The following is a 22925-nucleotide window of genomic DNA, read 5'->3' on the forward strand; positions in this document are numbered from 1 at the left end:
AATGCTGGGGAAGGGTGGAAATATCATTTTCGATGAAGATTTCCAAATTTTTTCAGGTACAAGAGCCATTCATTTTGATGGTGACGGTGACCGTAGCAATCAAACATTTATTTTGAGGGAATTGCTAGCGTCCATCGCATAAGGCTTTTCACGGCTGGTCTGTTGCATGTCAGACGAGCCACCTAGTGGGGTATATTCGCACGGGCCGACAAAGAACGGTACGGACCACGTCATAGGTTGATCCAAACCCTCCATGTGATGGAACACAACATAAATAGGTTGTGCCCCAAAAATCATTTCCATAGGCTGATCCTAGCCCTCCAATCTATAGATGTTTCCATAATTCCTCTTATCTTAAATCGGATGGTTAAGATCACCCTATAATTTTTTAATTAAAAAACCATAAAGGAGGAGGGTAAGATCGAAATTATACGGCTTTAATGGGTGCCTTTCAAAAAAATCGAAAAAACTCTCCTCTTTTCATCACAACTTATTGTATTAGATGGGACAGCCCCCATCAAGCGTAATTAACTAATTATGGAATTATGGGCCACTGTTTTAGTACAGCTGCATGTGACTCCCAGTGAAATGAGATCCACGTTTTGATTAAAAAAAATGGGACGTGGAATGTTGATGAGTGTGAAAAAGGCAACAATGAGTAATGTGTAAACTGTAAAATAAAATAAAAAATGCCCCCCCCCCCCCCCCCCGCGTACCGGATGAACTTTCAGAGATATCTCCAAAACAGAATCCCATGTTAAGAACATTTTCCAGTATGGAAATACACAGTGCATTCCAAGAAGGCTACTGATATTTGTACAACCATGTTTTGATAATGACACAAAACCACCTTGTCTGTTCCTTTTTAATTGGCTGCTGAGAGCTTTTTGGAATTGTAATAGTTTTTGAGAGAAGATTAAATAATAAAAGACAAGGTGAGTGTGTCTTTATCAAAACTTGGTAGCGCAAATATCAATATGCATCGTGAATTGAGAAGAGACATAGCTAGGACCTAGGAGTAGGGGTGGCAATGGTTCGGTTTCGGTTCGGTTTGACCCCCAAACCGAACCGAACCGAAATTTGAATCGGTTTGGTTTTACCAAACCAAAACCGAACCAAAACTGAATTTTCGGTTCGGTTTCGGTTCGGTTCCGCCAATTTTGCCACCCTTTACTCATAATAATTGCAAATATTCGGTTTCGGTTCGGTTTGATACCCAAACCGAACCAAACCGAAATTTGAATCGGTTTGGTTTAACCAAACCGAAACCGAATTTTCGGTTCGGTTTCGGCTCGGTTCCGGTTCGGTTCAGCCAATTTTGCCACCCCTACCTAGGAGTGGGTATTTGTTATATGGCGTAGGCAACTTGCAAAATTCAAAGCAACCTTGTGAGTTGTGAGAAGTAGAAATTTGTGAAAAGTGACGGAAATTTGCGAGAAATTGAAGTGGGGGGATTTCGATAAAGTGGAGTTCTAGTCGTAGCTTTTGCTTTGACAGCTATTGGGTTTTTGCTAAGAGGTATTCTAAAGTGAAGGGCGCCCTTGTAGAAATGGGGTTAAAGGGCATCCCCATTGGCTGCAAGGAGCAGTTGGGCATTTATAATTGTTGAAAGTCAAAGTGCATTAAATGCATAACCGCCCCTTGCAGGCTTGCAGCTAGGGCTGCAAATGAGCCGAGCCAAGCCGAGCTTTGGGGTGTTCGGGATTTGAACCTAAGCCCCCTCTAAATCCAGCGCCTTAACCACTCGGCCAAACTTTCATTTGTGATAAACAACCCATATTCTTTTATTTTATATATATATGGCAAACATAATCCAACCTTTAAAGCTCGGCTCGGCTCGTTTATGAACCGAGCCTAAAAAAGCTCGCGAGCTTTTCTGAGCCGAATTATACAAAGCTCAAGTTAGGCTCGTTTATTTGGTGAGCCTTATTTTTTGGCTCGGGTTCGGCTCGTTTAGTAAACGAACGAGCCCGAGCCGAGCTTTTAACGAGCCGAACCCAAACAAGTTCGCAAGCCGGCTCAGTTTATTTGCAGCCCTATTTGCAGCCAATGGGGCACTCCTTCAACCCATTTCTACAAGGCTGCCCTTCAGTTTAGAATACAAAATTTTAATATGAGTTTTTTTTTTTATTTTGATAAAAAAAAAATAAGGCTATTGATATTCACACAACCATGTTTTGAACTTTTGATAAGTGCACAAACTTAACTTGTCTTTTATTATTTAAACAGCCGCCAATGGTCATTACAGTTCCCAAAGAGCTAAGTAGCCAATTAATGAGTTTTGGGCACTCATTAAGTGGCATTTAGTTGCCATTGGGATCATGATTTTACTCATCTTTTGAGATTTTAGGATGATGATATTTTCACTCCCCCGGCAGTATGCATTTGCCCCCCATATAACGTGAAGAGTGGGCAACTTTAACGATTTTTGACTTCAAATCACATTAAAAGGGGGGCGAATGCGTACTACAGGGAGTGAAAATATCATCTTCCAGATTTTATTATAAAAAACATGGGGGAGTGATAAATCGACTCCCATATATCTTAAATCGATGCCCCATGTGTTTATGTCTCTCCTCTTTCTCTCTCTCTAACCCAGAGGAGAGAGAAAAAAACATAGGGAGTTACTGCCCAAAACATGTGTAAAATCATGATCCCAAGCAGCCATCAAACACGCAACCAAGAGTTTAAAATTGGGAAAATGACCAAATAGAAGGGGTTTCTACTGACTATGACATTTCAAGAGGGGGTGTTTTCTAAATCACCAATCAAGAGTGCATATGACTAAAGTGCATATGACTAAAATGCCCTTGACTCTCTCTCTCTCTCTCTCTCTCTCAAATCACCTTTTTGAAATGATTACATTTAGAGAAAAACAAATCTCAAAACCCACCTTTTTCCCTCTTCTTCTTCTTCCTCCCACCTACCAAAAAAACGTACGTATGAAAAACCCAAAAACCTCCATTTTTGAAACCCAAAAACCTCCATTGTTAGATGCCAAAAGCTCCATTCTATTGCTGAAAACCTCATTTTTAGATGTGAAAGCCTTCCTAACCCTTCATTGCATTGCACAACGCCTCCATTTTCAACAAATATTGGAAAAAAACGTTATTGGATTTAGAAATCTTAAAAATCTTCACTAGAAACCACCATTCCATTGCAGAAAGCTTCCATTTAATGGAAATGTGTGTATTTTTACCCCTCTCCCCTCTCTTTCCATTATAAGGCATGTTTATAAACTTGAATGAAAGTTTTTCATGTTAAACTACTGTCTTCCATTGCAGAAAGCCTTCAATCACTATTTAATCTTATTTAAATTACTTTAAACACTTTATAATCATTGTTATTTTTCTGTAAACCACTAATTTCTTAAGTTTAACCAGTATTTCACTACCATAAACCGGTACTGAAGTGGGTGTTTATAAGTGGTTTATATAGCTTCTTTGGTTAAGAATCCTCCGTAGTGGTTTATAATCGTAATTAGTGGTTTATTAAGGCTTACCAGTGGTTTAGAGTGTTTATAATTGGTTTATAAGGATTTATAAATGATTTATATAGGGTGAGCAGTAGTTTATAGTGTTTATAAATGGTTTATATAGGCTTATAAGTGGTTTAGAATGTTTACAACTGGTTTATATAGGATAAACAGTGGTTTATATAAGCCTATCAGTGATTTAGAGTGTTTATAAGTGGTTTATGTAGGCTTATCAGTGGTTTAGAGTGTTTATCATTGGTTTATACAGGGTAAGAAGTAGTTTATAGTGTTTATAAGTGGTTTATATAAGCTTATCAATGGTTTAGAGTGTTTACAACTGGTTTATATAGGGTAAACAGTGGCTTATAGAAGCCTATCAGTGGTTTAGACTATTTATAAGTGGTTTATGTAGGCTTATCAGTGGTTTAGAGTGTTTATACATGGTTTATACAGGGTAAGTAGTTTATAGTGTTTGTAAGTGGTTTATATAGGTTTATCAGTGGTTTAGAGTTTTTACAACTGGTTTATATAGGGTAAACAGTGGTTTATATAACCCTATCAGTGGTTTAGACTGTTTATAAGTGGTTTATGTAGGCTTATTAGTGGTTTAGAGTGTTTATACATGGTTTATACAGGGTAAGAAGTGGTTTATATAGACTTACCAGTGGTTTTAGAGTGGCTTATCAGTGGTTTATAGTGTTTATAAGTGGTTTATATAACCCTATCAGTGGTTTAGAGTGTTTATAAGTGGTTTATATAGACTTACCAGTGGTTTTAGAGTGTTTATAAGTTGTTTATTTAGGATTACCAATGGTTTAGAGTGTTTATAAGTGGTTTATATTGGCTTAACAGTGGTTTATAGAATTTATAAGTGGTTTATATAGGGTAAGCAGTGGTTCATATTTCCTTGTCATGACTTAGTAGTGGTTTAGAGTGTTTAAAAGTGGTCCGAATTGTCTTAGTAGTGGTTTATGTTGTTTTATGGAGATTTAGTAGTGGTTGAAGTTGTGCATAATTCTAAAATGGCTGCTTTACTTGTTAATTGGAATGATTTTTTTTCAATTGGTTATTTTGACAATGGTTTAATTTTGTGTAAACAGAAGAACGGTAGAACGAAGAGCTTCTTTTATCTTACAGGTCGACGGCTTTGTAAAGAATGCGGTATCATTTGAATACATCGGCGGGAAGAAGTTGCCCGTAATTGTGGGTCGAAAAAAAATTGTGAAAAAATTGGAAGCAATTAGGGGTTTAAACCAAACTTTAGGGCTCTAAACCATACAATTCTAAGAAATTAGGGGTTCAAACAAAACTTTACGACTTTAAACCATATATTTCTAAAAAACATAACCAAACTTTAGGGCTTTAAACCATAGATTTCTAAAAAAAAATTAGGGTTTTAGTTGCTGATTTTCCAAACTGAAAGAGAGAGAGTACCAACCCTAACTTATTGGTTTGAGTCTAAACTGATTTGGGAAAATTATAGAGTTTTCTAAACTGATTTTCCAAAATATACGGTTTTCTCAACTAATTTGGGAAAATATAGGGTTTTTTAAACTAAATTTCTAAACCAAACTTGGAGGTTTAAACCAATAATCTGTGAAAAATTTGGGGAAAATTAGGGGTTTAAACCAAACTTTAAGGCTTTAAACCATAGATTTCTAAAAAAATTAGGGGTTTAAACAACTGAAAGGGAGAGACTACCAACCTGTGAGAGGAGGTTCACTCAGAATAAGAGGATACCGGAGAGAGGTGCACGAACCTGAGGGGCATTGTGACCCTCTAATGGACGGTTGGGATCATCCCATGAGAGAAAGAGGGCGTTGTGGCCCTCTAATGGACGGTTGGGATCATCCCATGAGAGAGAGAGAGAGGGGCATTGTGACCCTCTAATAGACGGTTGGGATCATCCCATGAGAGAGAGGGGGGCATTGTGGCCCTTTAATGGACGGTTGGGATCATCCCATGAGAGAGAGGGGGCATTGGGGCCCTCCCTCTAATGGACGGTTGGGATCATCCCACGAGAGAGAGAGAGAGAGAGAGAGAGGGGGGGGGCATTGTGGCCCTCTAATGGACTGTTGGGATCATCCCATGAGAGAGAAAGAGAGAGGAATTGTGGCCCTCTAATAGACGGTTGGGATCATCCCATGAGAGAGAGGGGGGCATTGTGGCCATTTAATGGACGGTTGGGATCATCCCATGAGAGAGAGGGGGCATTGGGGCCCTCTAATGGACGGTTGGGATCATCCCACGAGAGAGAGAGAGAGCCCTCTAATGGACTGTTGGGATCATCCCATGAGAGAGAAAGAGAGAGGAATTGTGACCCTCTAATTGATGGTTGGGATCATCCCATGAGAGAGAGAGAGAGAGAGAGGTGACGGTATTTTAAAAATGAGGGTATTTTTGTCCTAAACCCTTGCAAACCAGTCACTATCACTATAGATTGGTTATTTCCAAGTCTCCCCTCTTCATATGTCATAGTCAGTAGAAAGTCCTTTCATTTGGTCATTTTCCCTTTAAAATTCGATTCCACAGTACGGGGTGACGCTGACAGTAGCAATTAAAAGATGTAAAAAGACGAGTGTGGGGACCACCTCTTTGGTTTTCAATTTTAAAGCCAAAATGGATAACCACGCATGTGTGTATTTTACACAGGAAAACAACTAAGCATTCCTAAAACACCTTTAGGCCGCATTTGGATACGTCATGTTTTTGTATTTGTATTTGTATTTGATCTTTGGATACAAAAACACCAGTCTTGTGTATCATACAGGCATATATGACTATGAGTATTTAAGTGCAAACGGAGTTTCGTTTGTTAAAAAGATGAAACCCTGTGTATGTTGTGCCACATGCTCAGGAAAACAAGAAGGAGAGCTTGAATCCTCGAAATGCAAAATACAATAGTGGAGGAAGAAAATGACTGGAAATTGAGATACAAGAGATGGGAAATTGCAAGATTAGTGATTGGAGAGGGATGAGAGGCGAATTAAAGGGTAAAGTTATCGGTACTACCATATTTTGATGATCGCACTCCTCACTTTATTAAAAAGTATAGTATGGCCCGCACCATAGGATGATCCAAACCGTTAGCCCAAAAATCATTTCCATAGGTTGATCCTAACCCTCCAATCTATAGAGGGTTAGGATCAACCCTCTAATATTCAGTCCCTCTATAGATCGGACAGTTAGGATTAGCCTATGGAAATGATTTTTGGGACACACTCTATTTATGATGTGGCCCATCTAATAGACGGTTTAGATCATCCAATAGTGCAGGCCATACCGTACTTTTTAATAAAGTGAGGAACGCGTTCATCAAAATACAGTAGTGGTGATATCATTTCCCGATAAGATATATGGCCCTGTCCCGTAAAACCCACGTGTTTTTTTTTAAATTTGTAAATTAGGTTTGCCTTTATTGGAACACACACTAAGGCCCCGTTTGGATACCTCATGTTTCTTGTATTTGAATTTGGATTTGAACTTTGGATACAAAATACATCAATCATCCTCATGCTGATGTTGTAAGAGAGACAGAGAGAAAATGAGGGAGGAGAGGGCCCTCAGATTTGAAAATCAGTTTTTTTTTTTTTCATTGTTGAAACTAATTTGGAAATCTAATTAAGAATCTGGTCGAGTTCCAAATATGAACTCTAAATATGAGAAATCCAAATCTAAATCTTATGAGCATCCAAACGTGGCCTAAAATCAGATTAACTGTAAAACTTTATTTTACCAACCTTTTATGGTGATTGGAATGGACCCTAAATAAGTATGGAATAGAGAAAAACGGGTTCAGCGTTTTGATTAAAAAAATGTTGTAGCATAATTTGACACGTGTGAAAAGGACAACAATGAGCAGGGTATACCTTAGGAGATCTCAAAAGAATTGGGGTGACGTGATGCGAGATCAAAGGAAGTGACATATTGGCCCTATTTTCTTTTTCGAGCCACACCTCTAGCGCATCTATGAGAGGGGGTGGCTCGGGAAGAAAATGGGCAAATATATCACTTCCCTTGAGAATTGAAAAGATACGTATGCCAGACCTAGCAAACGGGTGGGCTGGGCGAGCCGGAATCTTACGGGTCACTATTTTTTGAACCTATACCCGTGTTCCCCAATTTTTTTCCCCACACTATAGGATGATCCAAACCATCCATGTGATGGGCCATAAAGTAAATAGGTTGTGCCCGAAAAATCATTTTTATAGGATGATCCTAGCCCTCCGATCTATGGAGGCATTGATTGTTTAGATCCGATGGGACTAAATCTCATCAATTTATTTGAACACTTGGACTTGGATCATAATACAGATACTTATTTAGTGGAATATGGTACAATATGTGGCTCTCCTCAAACACAAAAATAATACAAATAACAAATAAAAAGGAAAAAGGCTATTATGTTCTCCATAAAGGATGATCTTATTTAAGTACATAGACGTACTTAAATATCAAATGATTAATCACGACCCAAATCTAGATTTTTTTTATTATTCAGTAAGGATAAAGTATTATCAACAAAATTTTCCATTGATACGGCATGCTATTTTTTTCCATTCATTCCCTTTCAGGATCGGCCGTAGTCTTATAAGCTATACCAATGGTATGGACGAATCCCTTGCTTCATCCAAATGTGTAAATAAATCATTATGTATGGAAACCTCTATGGATCGGAGGGCTAAGATCATTCTCTGAAAATTATTTTTGAGGCACAACCTATTTGCATTGTGTTCCATCACATGGACAATTTAGATCATCCCAAATATGGTCCGAACAGTACTTTTTGAAAGACTATAAGGGCTATAGTCCCCATTTTCTTCCCAGACCACTCCTCTACTATATTCATGAGAGGTGGTGGCCTCAGAAGAAAATGGGGAATATATGCGTAGATATGCGGTATGGGTGGGTTGTGAAAATGGGGAATATATGCGTAGATATGCGGTATGGGTGGGTTGTGAAGTAAGGAGAATTTATATGATGCCCCACCATCAAAATAGCAAGCCCTTGATTTTTTATCGGTCAAAACACCAAATAAAAAATCAAGCCGTTGTAAATTACCCAGTCGGCCATCGTATAAAAACTCGTGAAGTGAGAGAGTTGGATACGGATTGAATTCCTTATCATAGCATTTTCTTTGAAAGGCCTTGTCTGATTGCTGAACATTTAATTTGACCCTTTTTTGGTAAATATTTACCATGGGCGTTGCAGACTTTATTTATTGGAAGACCAGAAGGGTCTCTCGCTCTCGTACTTTGAAAGGCATTGATAGCTTCACTCCAGCTAATTAGAGAAGGGGTGTGCCAATACCAAAAGAAGGGAAGTGTAAATAAAGCAAGGACTTCCATTACTAAGTTCAAAAGCGAGTGCGTGGAATCACATTCGAACCCCGCATGGTAAAACTGATTGGCACTCGACTGTTTGGTTTCGCGGAAATGTTCCTCGGCAAAGCTTCATTTCTTGGCAGGCTATGAATAATGGCCTTAGCACTAGGGACAGATTGTGCTTCCTGGGCCCGAACCGTGATGCCAGGTGTGTTCTTTGTCATAGAGACCCGGAATCTGTAAACCACATCTTCTTCTCTTGCTCTTACTCTGCGTGGTTATGGAGATCTGTTCTTCAGAAATTTTGCTTCAGAAGAAAAACTTTTAATTCCATTCAGCAGGAAGAGGAATGGATCCGTAAGACGTTCAGTGGAAAAGGTCAGTCAGCTACAGCTATCAGAATTGGATTCTGTGCCGCCATATATTTTATATGGTTGGAAAGAAATCGTCGAATTCATGATAAAGTTTCTACCCATAAACAGAGTATCCTTTGGTCAATCCTCTCGGCTATGAAGACCCGGCTGTGCTTTCTCGGTCTGCAGGATGCTCCCTCTTTTAGGAACCAGAAATTCGCTGCCAATTTGAACATTCCATTCTTCCAATCTGTCGTATCTCCCAAATTTTTTTCCTGGATCAGCCCTGAGAACCAAACAATCAAAATCAATACGGATGCCTCCCTTATGTGTGACAGTGCTGGTATAGGTGGCCTTCTCCGGGGCCCGAAGGGTGAGGTTGTTGCCTTTTTTTCGATCAACATGAAAAATGAAGCAATAAATTCCCTTGAAATCAAAGGTATTAACCATGGGCTCAATCTTGCTGTCCTGAAAGAATTTGATCAGATTTGGGTGGAATCCGACTCCCTCATGGCAGTCAACATCATCAACAAAACCTGGTTATGTCCTTGGAGATTGATTCCCACTCTTGATAATATTCATTGCTCCCTCTCCAAGTTCAGAAAATGGAAGGTGTCTCACGTTTGGAGGGAAGCTAATGCTGTGGCAGATTTTCTATCTAAAGTAGATTGTGTGTGCAAGGGGGATGATATTCCTCTTGACCTCATCCCTCCCCCGCTTGCCGATATCATTTTTAATGATGCATCAGGTTGTTTGTTCTCCCGATTATAATTCCTATGCTTTAGGCCTTTTGTATTGGGAGCGTGTTCCCTTTTGGCTGCTTTTTAAGCCCCCCTAGTTGTTCTCCTTTTTTATTTAATGATATCTGGTCGGGGTCTTGCCTAACCCCAATTTACCTACCCAAAAAAAAAGTTCAAAAGAGATAAAAATCATCCCACTAAATTAATTAATTAAAGGGAAAACTACTAGAAATCCCCTGGATAAAAACGTATCTACTGGAATCCCTCCAAATTTTAATTATTACCACTAGCACATTAACATCTTCTAATTATTTCTTTTACCCATTCTACCCTTAGTTGTAGACAACTTAGAAATCCCATCTCCCACTTCAACAATAAAGGCAACGTTAAATCGTCTAAATACAATATCAGTCGTATGAGATTTTATATGGTGTAATCCGGTTTGGTTATTTTTCAAAAAGTACTCTACGATGATCCAAACCACCCATTTCATGGCACACTGTAGGATGATCCAAACTGTGAATTTGATGGGCCATAACGTAAATAGGTTGTGGCCCAAAAATCATTTCCATGGAATCAACCCAACCCTCTGAGTAACTGCATATTATGAAAACCTATATAAATAAGAGGGGGGATCATCCTATGGAAATGATTTTTGGGCCACAATCAATTTAAGTTGTGCCCATCAAATCGATGGTTTGGATCATCCTAAGGTGTGCCCATCAAATGAACGGTCTGGATCATCCTACGGTGTGCCCATCGAATGGACAGTTTGGATCATACTAATGTGTGGCACGTACCATACTTTTTGAAAAAATAACCATACCGGCTTACACAATTACACCATATAAAATCTCATTAGAGAAAGATGCTGTCTTTTTTTAGAGAGAGATGGAGATTTTCAAAGGATTTAATGTTGCCTCCGGTGATGGAGAGATTTTAGGGATTTCTAAGGGTAATGTAATGAAGGGAAAATGATGGACAGAGAAAATTAAAAGCTATGGAAGGCACAAAACTGTACCACTGGCAATTATGAAAAACTTGGGGGACTCTTGTAGATATGTTTTGATCTAGGGGGGTTTCTTATAGTTAAGGATTTTTGATGAAGTCCGTATCTGTGAAAATATTTTTTTAATCAGTCACTGGGCATGACATATTCTCCAAAAATTTTGTATTTTGAAAAATAATTTCTTAACCATCCCTATAATTAACTTTAGTCAACTAATAAAAAATGCACGTCCATTGCACGTTCCACTAAGAGTCATAACAATTAGAAATGAGATCCCTTCCCCAAAATAAAAATGGGATATGGATTGCCGATCTTTGGCAATCTTAATGTGTAGTCGAGATATGCGCCCCACTTTTTTTTGTTTTATGCGCAAGTGTCACGATAGAAGATCCCTGTTTTTTAAAAACGTGATTCTGTTTTGCTACCAGCCCTCATAATAAAAAAACAATAATGAATTCATGAGCATGGACTCATTTTCATTTAGAAAAATAAAGCCTTTTATCATATTATCTCCATGTTTCATCACTGATAACTACATTCTCTCTATCCTTCCTATATGTGATATCTAAATTCTCTCCATCCTTCCTATAATCATTGAAAGGTAGAACTCTTTTTACGATGGCGGGCTTTGAATGCGCAGTGGGGCAGCAATGAAGCACAGAGCGAAAGGTAATTTCATGATATTCCAATCTGATTTTAGTCGCACTATTTGAACCACCTTGGTCTTTTGAATTTATGAATGCATAGGTTCCATAGCTCTCTAATAATGCTTCTGTTTGCTCATTGTTCTTTTGAATTTACGGTCTTTTAAATTTGTGAATGCATAGGTTGCATAGCTCTTTATTATTGCTTCTGTTTACTCATAGTTCTTTGAATTAGGGTCTTGAGTTTATGAATGCATAGGTTGCAAAGCTCTCTATTAATGCTAGTGTTTACTCATAGCTCTCTATTAATGCTTCTATTTACTTTGTCATTAATTGATGTGATATTTTTTTTACATTTTCTAAAATTAATAATTATTATTATTTTTTGTCTTTTTATGTAATGCTTTCTTTATTATCTTTATTTTTTTTGCATATTTTTAAAATTTATAGTTAAATATTTACCTTCAACTTATTTCTAGTTTTACTCACTAATATGCTCAACTTACTTCTATTTTACTTACTAATGAATTTTTAAAGGGATGCTTTTCTTTTCATTATTTCTGACTCTTTACATTTAATTTTGGGCAATGATAAATCGACCCCCATATATGGCAGTGCTTAGAGAGAGAGAGAGAGAGAGAGAGAGAGAGAGAGAGAGAGAGAGAGAGAGAGAGAGAGAGAGAGATATGGTGGTCGATATAAGATATTAGGAGTCGATTTATCACTGCACTTAATTTTATGGTAACTTTATACTATTCTTGATTGATTTTTTTTTTTCTGTGTGTTATTGTAAGTGATTTTCATTATTTTCAAATTTAACATATTATCTTTTATTTTAATATCGCCCTTACTCATAATTTTCGATCCTCCCGTAATCGATGAGCTTGGTGAAATATTTTTTAATGGCCCGTCAGGCTTACTCATAGCTCAGATTCTCAGCCAATTAATTGGTTAGGTAAAATATCCCGTAACGACTTATTGGCCCTAGAATTCAAATAGTAAGGTAATCGATGGGCTGGGTGAAATATCTCGTAACGACCTATCTGCTATGCTCATGACTTGAATCCTTAGGTATTCGATGGCCCATCCAACTTCTTTAGGCTAAGCACATGGACTCAACACATTGAGGAGTCGCCACGATACCTAAGCCCCGTCTTTTACCATGGGGGAAATTCCAACCTTTTAAAGTCTCTTTAGTGTGTTTATTCTCACTAATTTCTCTTTATTTGGCTTACTCGTTTATAGCTTAAGGTTGGTTAAGCTAATCAAGGTAAATTTTCTCAACTCAAACTAACCTCTTCGTCCAAAACCAATCCCCGGGCGATTTTCTTGACTCATATCATTCAAATCGGATCAATCGGTCTAAATTATTCACAAAGGTCTTCATGGCATTGATCAGCTTACTAAGAATTACGATCCTCAAGTAATCGATGAGACGAGTGAATATCATATAACGACCTATCGACCTTACTCATAACTGATATACTCAATGTGATCCATGGGCTAGGTAAAATATTTCATTACTACCTACAAGCTTTACTATCAATTTAGATCCCCAGGTAATTGATGGGTTTGATAAAATATCTTGTAACGAACTATATGGCTTGCTTGGAACTCAGATTCTTAGGTAATCTATGGGTTGGATGAAATATTTCGTAAGTACCTAATGACCTTGCTCAAAACTTGGATCAGTAGCAGTTTGTCTCCTTGTCTTTTATCCCTATCTTTTCCTCTAATCTCTATTCTAATTTTCCTGTCTGAAATTTTTCTCTTGTTGCTGAAGAGTCCTTTTCAGAGTTGCTGTAGCTATTTCTTTTGCATCTCTTTGAAACTTCTTCACGAAGAAGACCATAGTCGAAGCTTGCACGATCAACGTACGGGTTCCCCTTCATCTTTATTTTATTCTTGGAAACCTCCTTTTATATTTGATACTTTCTGCACTTATTTGCTTTTACCAGCCCTATCTTCATCACCCCCAGTCCCATACTACTCATACATCCACACACTCAAGCCACAACCCCTAGCTTTCTTGGACATATGTAGATATTTTATCCTGTCAAACAAATCACAATTCAATGTAAAATACTTATCTATGCCAAGAAAGGTAGGGGTTGTGGTTTGTATGTTTAATAGATGTTTATTGTAGGGTATGGAGCTAAGGGTGATAAAGATGGGGACCGCTATAGGCAAATTAGTGTTATATAAATTTGATAGAAATTGGGTTGGTTGCAATGAAGTAAAGATGTATTGGAACCCTAGCTCGATCGTGGAAGTTTTGACCATATAACGACCTCTTGGTCGAGGAGTGTCCAAGAGATGCTAAAGAAATAAATGCAGCACTGATTGGCAAATGGACTGTTCCAGCCACAAGCGAGAGTTCAGGTGAGGAAATTAGGGGTTGGATTGGGGGAAACGATAATCTGACAAAGGGAAAGATTGATGAGAAGTGGAGGCTGCAATTTGATGCATAAGAGGATATTAAAATGGGGTGAATGACTGCTGTGACAACTGTTAAATTGCAACGACCCAGATTTTTATTGTACAGATCGCTACGGGCAACAAAACATATTTAGTCTTGTAATTACACAGCGGAAGGTTAAAGTACATCCTAAATTTACAAAAAATTATAAGTACAACATATTTAAAACATTTTTACATCTGAAGGGATTGACTAGGTTCATCATTTCTGTATTTCCTCAAGTTGCTTTCGCACTTCTCATAACTAAGGTTCCTCATGTACAAATACTCCCGCATCCAAATTTTCAAATCCTGGTGGGAAAAAGTGGGTTAGGAGATCATGTATATTGAAGCTTCGACAAGTAGCAGAAATCAATAATAAGAGACAGTTCTATAAAAATATGCAGTATTTTGTATAGAACATGATGTGAATTTAAAACTAATACTAATAGGATTTTTTAATAGAAAAAATTTAATCAAATAGTAAAACAAACCATTTAAAGCCCAATAGTTTCCAACATTTTTATTTATGAAGTTTCCTGTAACGATCCGCCTCACCGTCGTATTGTCCGCTTTGGACTTGGCCCGCTTCCGCTTTTGGGTAAGTCGACAGCTCAGATGTACAAACATGTCACACGAGAGAGACTATCGTATATTTACCTCTTCCATTTCTTTCATTTCTCATTTTCGTTCAAACTTTCGTTCATATCAAATTCAACATTTCATTTCATTTTCCAGAATGAAACACATTTCCTCATTTTGAAACAAATATGATTTGATATTTTCCAAATGTAAACAATGAATATTTGAAGTAAAACGGATAAGAAATATCTGAATAAAACAACATATAATCATATCCCTATCACTTTCATTGAGAAAATATACCAGTCGAGTCTAGCTACCACCTGCCTTATCAAACCTGAGAAGTGAGAATTTGAAGATGCTTGACCTTGAAGATGAAAACGATCAGGGAGAAGTGATTCTCCCAGCCTTTTCCTTCTTCTCCCTCTCTTCCTCCATTTTCTTTCTCTTTCTTCCTTTTCTCTTCCTGGCTGCTCTATTTATAGGAAAAATCAAGGCTGTTGTTGGATCAAATATCAAGGCTGGTACGACCATTAAGTGTTTGTACGTCCACTCATCATATAAGATCATGCTAAACTGAGGGGTGCCCTTGCAAAAATGGGGTGAAAGGTAGCATCCCTTAGTTTAGCATTCCTCTTAAAATTCTGTTATTTACAAAATATAGTGAGGTAAAGTTGGAAAGTTAGCCAAAAAAGAAGCTTTTAATATGTTTAATACGTGTGTTTTAAACATGTTAAAAATGTTTTCCTAAAAAAATAAAATAAAATTTCCTATAAAACTTTAACCTTAAAATGTCTTCTTTTTTCAAAGGCAATTCTTGGTCCTACATGGAGCATAAGGTAGCACGTATGTGAAATCAAGACCGTCGATATAGTAAAACATTTATGATGCATCATACAACTCACATGATCTTTGTCCCACTTTGAACGAACATCCCAATGGAAGAGTTGGTGAATAATGATACTATAATAAGGTTGAACTAGATAATATGAGAAGCATTGGTGAATGAATATCAATTAAACCTATCTATTCAAACATTTATCCGCATTCTATCATGGAACTTAAATGTAGCTCATTGTGCATTTTTTTCTTAATCAACCATTTGCAAGCCATCCATTGGACTAATAGAATTGATAAATGCAATTTTTGGTCATTCCCATGGTATGAATGAAGGTTTTGAAAGAGCCCAAAACAAGATTTTACCGTGCTTCTCTAAGTAAACTTCTCGCACTTGCTTAGATTAGCTTTGAGGCCATTACACTCTGAATTTTCTCATGCAATCTACTACTCCTTTGGTTGTGTTCGAGTCTCCTAAGGCAAAAATCATTAGATCTCTAGCAAATAAAATATGCATGTGAAAAGACAACTTACCTTGTAAAAAAGACAAAAAAACGCTCAGTGATATGTTTTTAGGTTGGTCCCACCAACTTAACTCAAAACTATACATGGCCCACCATTTGACCTTATGTGTTTGGCGGGGCATGTATATGATGGGAATCGTTCTGATAGGTCTGGTAATGCGTTTTTTTTTTTAGGAAAAAAAAATATTTCCGGCAAAACTCTTCCAAAGCACAAACTTGAAAAGTTTTACCTAAAACATCTAGCCCAATGTTATTGGGTGATCTACACCATTCATTTGCTGGACCCGGAGCAGAGGGACGTACCCATAAAATATTCTCCTCTGGCGATCGTAGCCCTTTTTGAGGTTTAAAATGGACAACACGTTATAGATATTCTATAGATCAAAGGAGAAGATTTTCTCGAGAACTGATATATCTGCCCCTTTTGATTACTTGTGACACCCAGCAGCAGTGTACGGGGCAATCAGCCCCATTGAATCCTCCTTCTAACGTGAAGTACATCAGCCCCTCTGCTAGGGGTGGTTATGGTTCGGGTTGGTTCGGCCCAGAACCGAACCAATCCCTATCGGGTCCCAATATTAGGAACCAAAACCTAGCCATGGAGCCATGAAACCGAACCGAACCAGAACCGAACTTGATCGGGTTGGTTTGGTTCAGTTCTGGGTTTACCCAACTTTTTTTTTTTTTTTTTTAAACTGAAGGACAAACAATGTGTATGTTCACTACCAATTAGCATTCCTCAAGGTGTAATCTTCCTGCCGAATTATAGCTACTCAGGCATTTTCATTTAACAAGAGTTTAATTTGCTTATGATCCAGATAGAAGGGAATAAAAGTTGTGCCATGCAACATGTGATCAATCATCTCATTAGTTTAATTTGCTCTTTGAAATGTGAATTCACAAACCATAGATCTTATGAAAGTAGTGTGCAAGGAAACCCATGTAAAGGCACAAAATCTTACCTATCAAATGAACATGCACCTCCTTTTTTTTCCCTCAAAACTCAAACGTTTTTTGTTCAGTTCTACTTACAGGACCCCAAACCCAGAACCGAACCGAAAACCCATGTTCCCAAATTTTGGACCAACCGAACTACCAATTTTTAGAGTTCTTCGGGTTGGACCTGAACCATGTCCACCACCTACCCTCTGCAATCATTGATACCCGGGTGTCCCAAGTAATCAAAAGGGGCTGATTTATCACTTCTTGTGGTGTAAATGATGGGCCACACCCTATAGATGGCCTATCAAAATACGATGTAAAATAGCGGGGTAAAAATACATGTTTTATTGGTTGCTATGGTTGGACTTGAACCATGTTAGTTTGGATCTTTCCGTTAGGTTAAACTGACGTACCGTTGACGGGAGGCTGTCTAACTTATACAAATTGAAACCTTAGGGGGTACAGTTAGGGCTGCAACTCGGGTCGGGCGGGTCGGGTTTTGGAGAACCCAACCCTACCCGAGAAATATCTCGGGCTGGGTCGGGTCGGGTTTTTTTTCGGAAAACCCACGATTCCCAAACCCGGCCCTACCCATGATAAATCTCGGGTCGGGTCGGGTCGGTTCGGGTTTTTTCACGTTGACGCAATTTTTTAAGGAAAATTCTTGTTTGGCAAGGCAACTCAACTCATAGAAGCAGAAATTACACTCACATTACACTTGAATCAAACAATGATGTAATTACACTCACATTACACTTGAATCAAACAATGCTGTAATCAAACAATGCTGTAATCAAACAATGTTGTAATTACAATCAAACAATGCTGAATCAAACACTTGAATCAACTCAACTCATAGAAGCAGAAATTACACTCACACGCAATAACAGTGGGTGCGTGGGTTTTCACTTTTAACTTTTAACTAACAATAGAAAAAAATGTACATACTATAACTTTTGTAACTCGGGTCGGGCCCCTTCAAACCCGGCTCGACCCGAGATTCATGCGGGCTTTTGAATGCTCAACCCGGCTCGACCCGAAACCCATGAAACTTGAACCCAACCCAGGCTATTTTTGGGTCGGGTCGATGCGGGTCGGGTAAAACCCGGCTCGAGTTGCAGCCTTAGGTACAGTACTTGTCAACTTTTGAAAGTTGAATGTGTCAGAAACTAGAGGTCAACTTTTGAAAGTTGAATGTGTCAGAAACTAGAGGGGGTCCTATTTTCTAATAATGATATGACCAGCAATAGTGAAAAATACTTGGCTACGCAACATTGCACAGGAACCTCCTGCGCCAATCTAGGGCTCCCCTTAATTCACTCTCCCATGATCCAAAAAGTTTGTTCGTGGATTCCCCCTCAGATGGGCAACATCAAGATCAACACTGACGCATCTCTAAGCGACGCAGATGCTTCAATTGGTGGGATTTTCCGTAACAGCAAAGGGGAACCTACAATGCTTTTCTCAAAGTCCTTGACTCCTGGTACCATTGCTGAACTTGAGCTTGAACCCATTGCCCATGGCATCTCATTGGCCAAAGACTCCGAAATCCATCATATTTGGGTTGAAACTGATTCTCTCCTAGCTTTGCAGATTGTCAAGGAAGAGATAAAAATGTCCGTGGACGAAAAAAATCCGACTACTTCATGACATAAAAAGATTACTTTCTACTTTCTCTGAGTGGTCCCATCCTCTCACATTTGGAGAGAAGCCAACAGGGCTGCTGATTTTTTGTCTAAGCATGATTGTCCCTGTAGAGGGGGATAGGATCCCAATTTCAATGATCCCTCCTCTCCTTGGCCTCTATTATTTCAGATGATGCCTCTGGCACTGTGTACTATCGCTTGTAATCTTCTCTCTTATTAATGAATTCTGGCCGGGGTCAACATCCTGCGCAACGCGCTAAAATAAAGGAAAACAAGGGGGTGTGGCAATATCAATTCTATGGTCTGATATTTCTACACTCCTTGTTTGATATTTCCACACCCCTGTTTCTCCTTGATTTTAGTGCGCTGCGCAGGAACGGCGTTTTGTTCCTGCCCAACGTTCATCAATAGTGGAACTGGAACGGAACAAATAGCGTCCTTATGTTTGGCTTTTTTCCTTAAAATGGAAAAACTTGTTCGGTTCCTCTCTCTCTCTCGAGCACTACCCAACTGAAACACATTCAGTTTCCCGCAACAGAGAGGCTCAAGAAAAGACAAAAAAAAAAAAGCTTCAACTTAAAACTCTAACGGCAGAAATTTGGAGCAGAGGAACACAGGGACAAAAACTCAGAAATTAAAACCTTAATTAACAAAAAAATATACAAAATACTTATTTCGTTTTTCTTTACAAAACCACAAAACATGTAAATTTAAAAAAAAAAACAAAACCACAACCGTAACCTTCATGCCACAAGCTTCAACCACAGCCTATAAAAACCATAACCACAAGCTTCATGCCTAAATAGCGTCTAAAATCAAAGTAAATCCACCAGGGAATGGATCAAATTCAACCATAGGTAGTCTCCTCATAAGATAAGAGTATGAGAATTCCCTTTCAACTCTCCTCATCTTCTTCTTCTCAGCGTTCTTCAATGCAAATTTCTCTTTCCAACAACTCCCTTGCAATTTCTCATCTAATTGTCCAAACTCCTCCAAAAACTTGTACTTCCACAAATCATCACTAGATGTTAAATACTTCAATTCTGAACAAACAGATGCCATTTTTCCAATATCAATACTCGGAAGCAACCCCAAAATCTTAGTCTTGAGATCAATTGGAAGGCCCATAAAACAAGGAGGAAGAGACAATCTGTTATCCTCACATAACCCAATAAGGAGAGGCAAACAAAGCCCATCCTTCACAATCTTCCAAAGCTCCAAAGCATCTTTCAATTCACAATTCCCATCCCCATTCCGACAAACAAAATCTAAGGAGGGGACAAACCTCGATGCATCCAAAGAGAGGCGATGATTTTCAAAACCCATTAAAGACCCATAAACGATCAAAGATTTTCCCAAAATCTGAAACTTCAAAACCACAAAATCCGCATCTGAATTGAGAAGATCGGGTAGTGTATATCGAATTGAAAGAACGGGAGATTTGGACCCTTTTTCAGGAATGTGAAATCCGTGGCTTACACGGTCAGTGGATGGATTGAGAGCCATGAATCCAGAGTCTAGGAAAATAGCATGAACAGCAATCATTAAAACCCTAAGATCATCTTTGCCCTTTTCGTTAATCGCAATTTCTTTAAAAACCCTCCTCATAAAACATGAAACTGAAGAACAAGAACTACTGCCCATTGAGAGAATTTGGTGAGGAATTGGGGGAGGGAGATATTTTCGTTTTGGGTTTCTCTGCAAAAGACTTCTATTTATACAATTTAGAAAGAAGCTTAACGGTCATGTTACCGTTACTATTTACTGATAGATTTCTAATGGCCATAAAATAAGGTAGGATTCGGGTTGATTCTAATTCTTTTTCTTTTTTTTTTGTAATAGTTAAAGCCTAACCGACCCAAGTTGCAACCATAAATATAGGCAGCTTATGTTGGCACTACTATGTTTTTATAGTGGCACCAAATCACCTCGTCTTTTGTTATTTAAACAGCTGCCAAATTCATTAGCCGACCCAACTAGTATAGGACAAGGGCTTAGTTGAGTTGAGTTGAGTTGAGTTGAAGGTGATTTAGTGCAATTATCAAAGCATTGAAGTGCCAAAATCAGTTGTGTAAATCTATCACTTCCCTCTTATTTTTATGGCGTGGGCCAATCATTTTACACCTCAGTTTTGATGGGGTGGGGCCCACTACCTCTACCCAAAGTCCCAAACCTATGCATAGGATGGGGCCTACCATCTCTAACCAAACCCACAGGATGGGGCCAACATTTTACAGCTAATGTTATTGAGTATTTGAGACCAAAACCTATGCATTAAGATGGGGCCCATCATTTAACACCTGTGGGTAGGGCCCACCATTTTCACACCCACGCGTAGCTTGGGTCTCGAATACTAGTACTCTTTTCATGGAAAATTTGGAATGAAAAACTTTTTAATGGAAATTTTTTAATTAAATTTTGTTTATGTGGATTTCTTACACCCCATGGATAGCCAGGGTGGGGCCTATAATTTCAAATTGGGATTCACCACAAACTAAAATCGAAAAAAATCTGAGGTTTTTTCTCTCATAAGGATTGGGAATAATATGGGTTCTCTTACTATTTGGACTAGCAAAAAATTCACATGCAATGAATGTAAATGCCAGAGTATTTATGATATAATTTAGTAAAGTTGCAACAAACAAAGAAAGAAAAGCTTTTGTAGTCATTGTTTCTACCAATTATAGTGTGAGAGCACTCCGACTCACACACTGAGTTGGTTTCCAAGCTAGCTTTGTATGATAACATGAAGGAATGAGAACTCTTACAAATGGGAGAAATTATATGGTTAATGTGCATACAAATCAGTATCGGCGGTACGACAGAAGTACCACCCACGTTAAAAAGTTCGCTGCTGTTGGATCAAATATCAAGGGTGGTACTGCCAGTACCAAAAGGGGGCTACGTGCCACGTGTAGGCCAACCCAAAGAAAGAGGGGTCACACGTGAGGGCGAGTGTTAAAGTATAAAAGAATAAATAACACCTTCCCCATCGGCTTAAGCTTTGGGAGTAATTGGTTGTTTTACACCAATAGTGGTATCTTCTGGAGACAAAAGAAAAAAAAAAAGATCATTTTAATTTAATCTTATTTGCACACGGATCGTTTCTATAACCATTTTATTTATTTGCAAACACTGGTATTTAGAAACTTTTGCAACAAATAGAAGCTCAGAGATAAAGTGCAAATTTTTGAGGAAATTTCCCATATAGATTTTTTTTAAATCCAAGTTCTAGTATAATTCAAAAATTCAAAATGCTAATTTTAGGTGAACTCTTTTACCTCCTAAAAAACATGATTATAAATCCTAAGGCTCCATTGTCGAAATTGTAAAACAAACTTTACACTCATTTTCCACATAAAAGGGGATGTAAAATTTATTTTATGCCTGTTTTACATCGAAAGAAACAGAGCCTAAACCTTTTGAAATGAATCATATTCGTGGATAGCACATGCTGTTGCCTTGTAATATATCTAATATTTGGTCAGGCAAAGCTAAACTCAACTCAATTCTGATTATTTCAGGCCCTGGAAAGTTCAATCTAACTCAACTCGGTTAGAATGCCCAACCCAATCCAAGAAAACCAAAAATTAACAGCTGAAATTAATTCATGGGTAAAATTTTAGTTGTGAAAATCTTGCCCGTAATCCTTTACACCCCGATATGGAGTATGATGATATATGGACAGCAATAAAGCCAGGCATAAGGCTTTCGATCTGCAACTCCAGACTTAGATTGTTGGCTTGCCTACAGTGAATACAAAACACTAGTAGGGCTGGCAATTTCACCCGAAAAAGCGGGGATCCGCCCCGCCCCGCCCCGTTTGGGGAGGGGATTCCCCGATTTGAAAGGGGAAGGGGAAGGGGAATATAAAAATTCCCCGGTGCGGGGAGGGGAAGGGGAAGGGGATGGAGTTGTCCCCGCCCCGCTAATCAATGCCATTTTTTTGTAAATTTTTAAGTGTTTTTTTTAAGGAAAACTACTAGAAACTCTGTGGATCGGCTACAAGATTCCCCCAAACATAAACTTAGCTTGTCTTTTCCTTTTAATTAGCTTCTGAGAGCATTTTGGGAACTATAATAACCTTTTCACAGATGTTGAAATAATAAAGACAAGCTGAGAGCCTGAGACGCTGAGTGTATGCAATTATCAAAAAATCGTAGTGCCAACAGAATTTTAGGGTTGGATTGCAGGTTTTAATTTTCAACAAGAAAAATTTAGCTACTAGAAATTTGTTTCATGTCAGCACTAGACTGAATTGCAGTTAAAGAAATAAGTCATTTGTTGATTTTGTTCTCTTCTCCATTCTCATTTCTCATGCTCATCTGGGGGTTAACATGCTATACAGAATGAACTAATGACATTATTTTGCGTGTGTGAGCGCCCACTTAT

At 38.3% G+C, this 22925-nt stretch overlaps 1 protein-coding gene across 1 annotated transcript; it reads right to left on the reverse strand.

The window, feature by feature from the left end:
- Window positions 1-19155: 19155 nt before the first annotated feature.
- On the reverse strand, window positions 19156-20362 carry LOC143882045 (putative F-box protein At1g23770). The gene has a single exon (XM_077385431.1). The coding sequence runs from the start codon at window positions 20175-20177 to the stop codon at window positions 19332-19334; it is 846 nt and encodes a 281-aa protein (XP_077241546.1). The 5' UTR covers window positions 20178-20362; the 3' UTR covers window positions 19156-19331.
- Between the last annotated feature and the right edge of the window lie 2563 nt (window positions 20363-22925).

The sequence above is a fragment of the Tasmannia lanceolata genome, unplaced genomic scaffold (genome assembly GCF_043159265.1).
Source record: "Tasmannia lanceolata isolate RefF3 unplaced genomic scaffold, GAP_Taslan_0.1 ptg000007l, whole genome shotgun sequence".
Classification (NCBI taxonomy): Eukaryota; Viridiplantae; Streptophyta; class Magnoliopsida; order Canellales; family Winteraceae; genus Tasmannia; species Tasmannia lanceolata.

Coding starts and splice junctions, on each gene's coding strand:
- LOC143882045 (XM_077385431.1), bottom strand. CDS start 20,177: ATGGGCAGTAGTTCTTGTTCTTCAGTTTCATGTTTTATGAGGAGGGTT.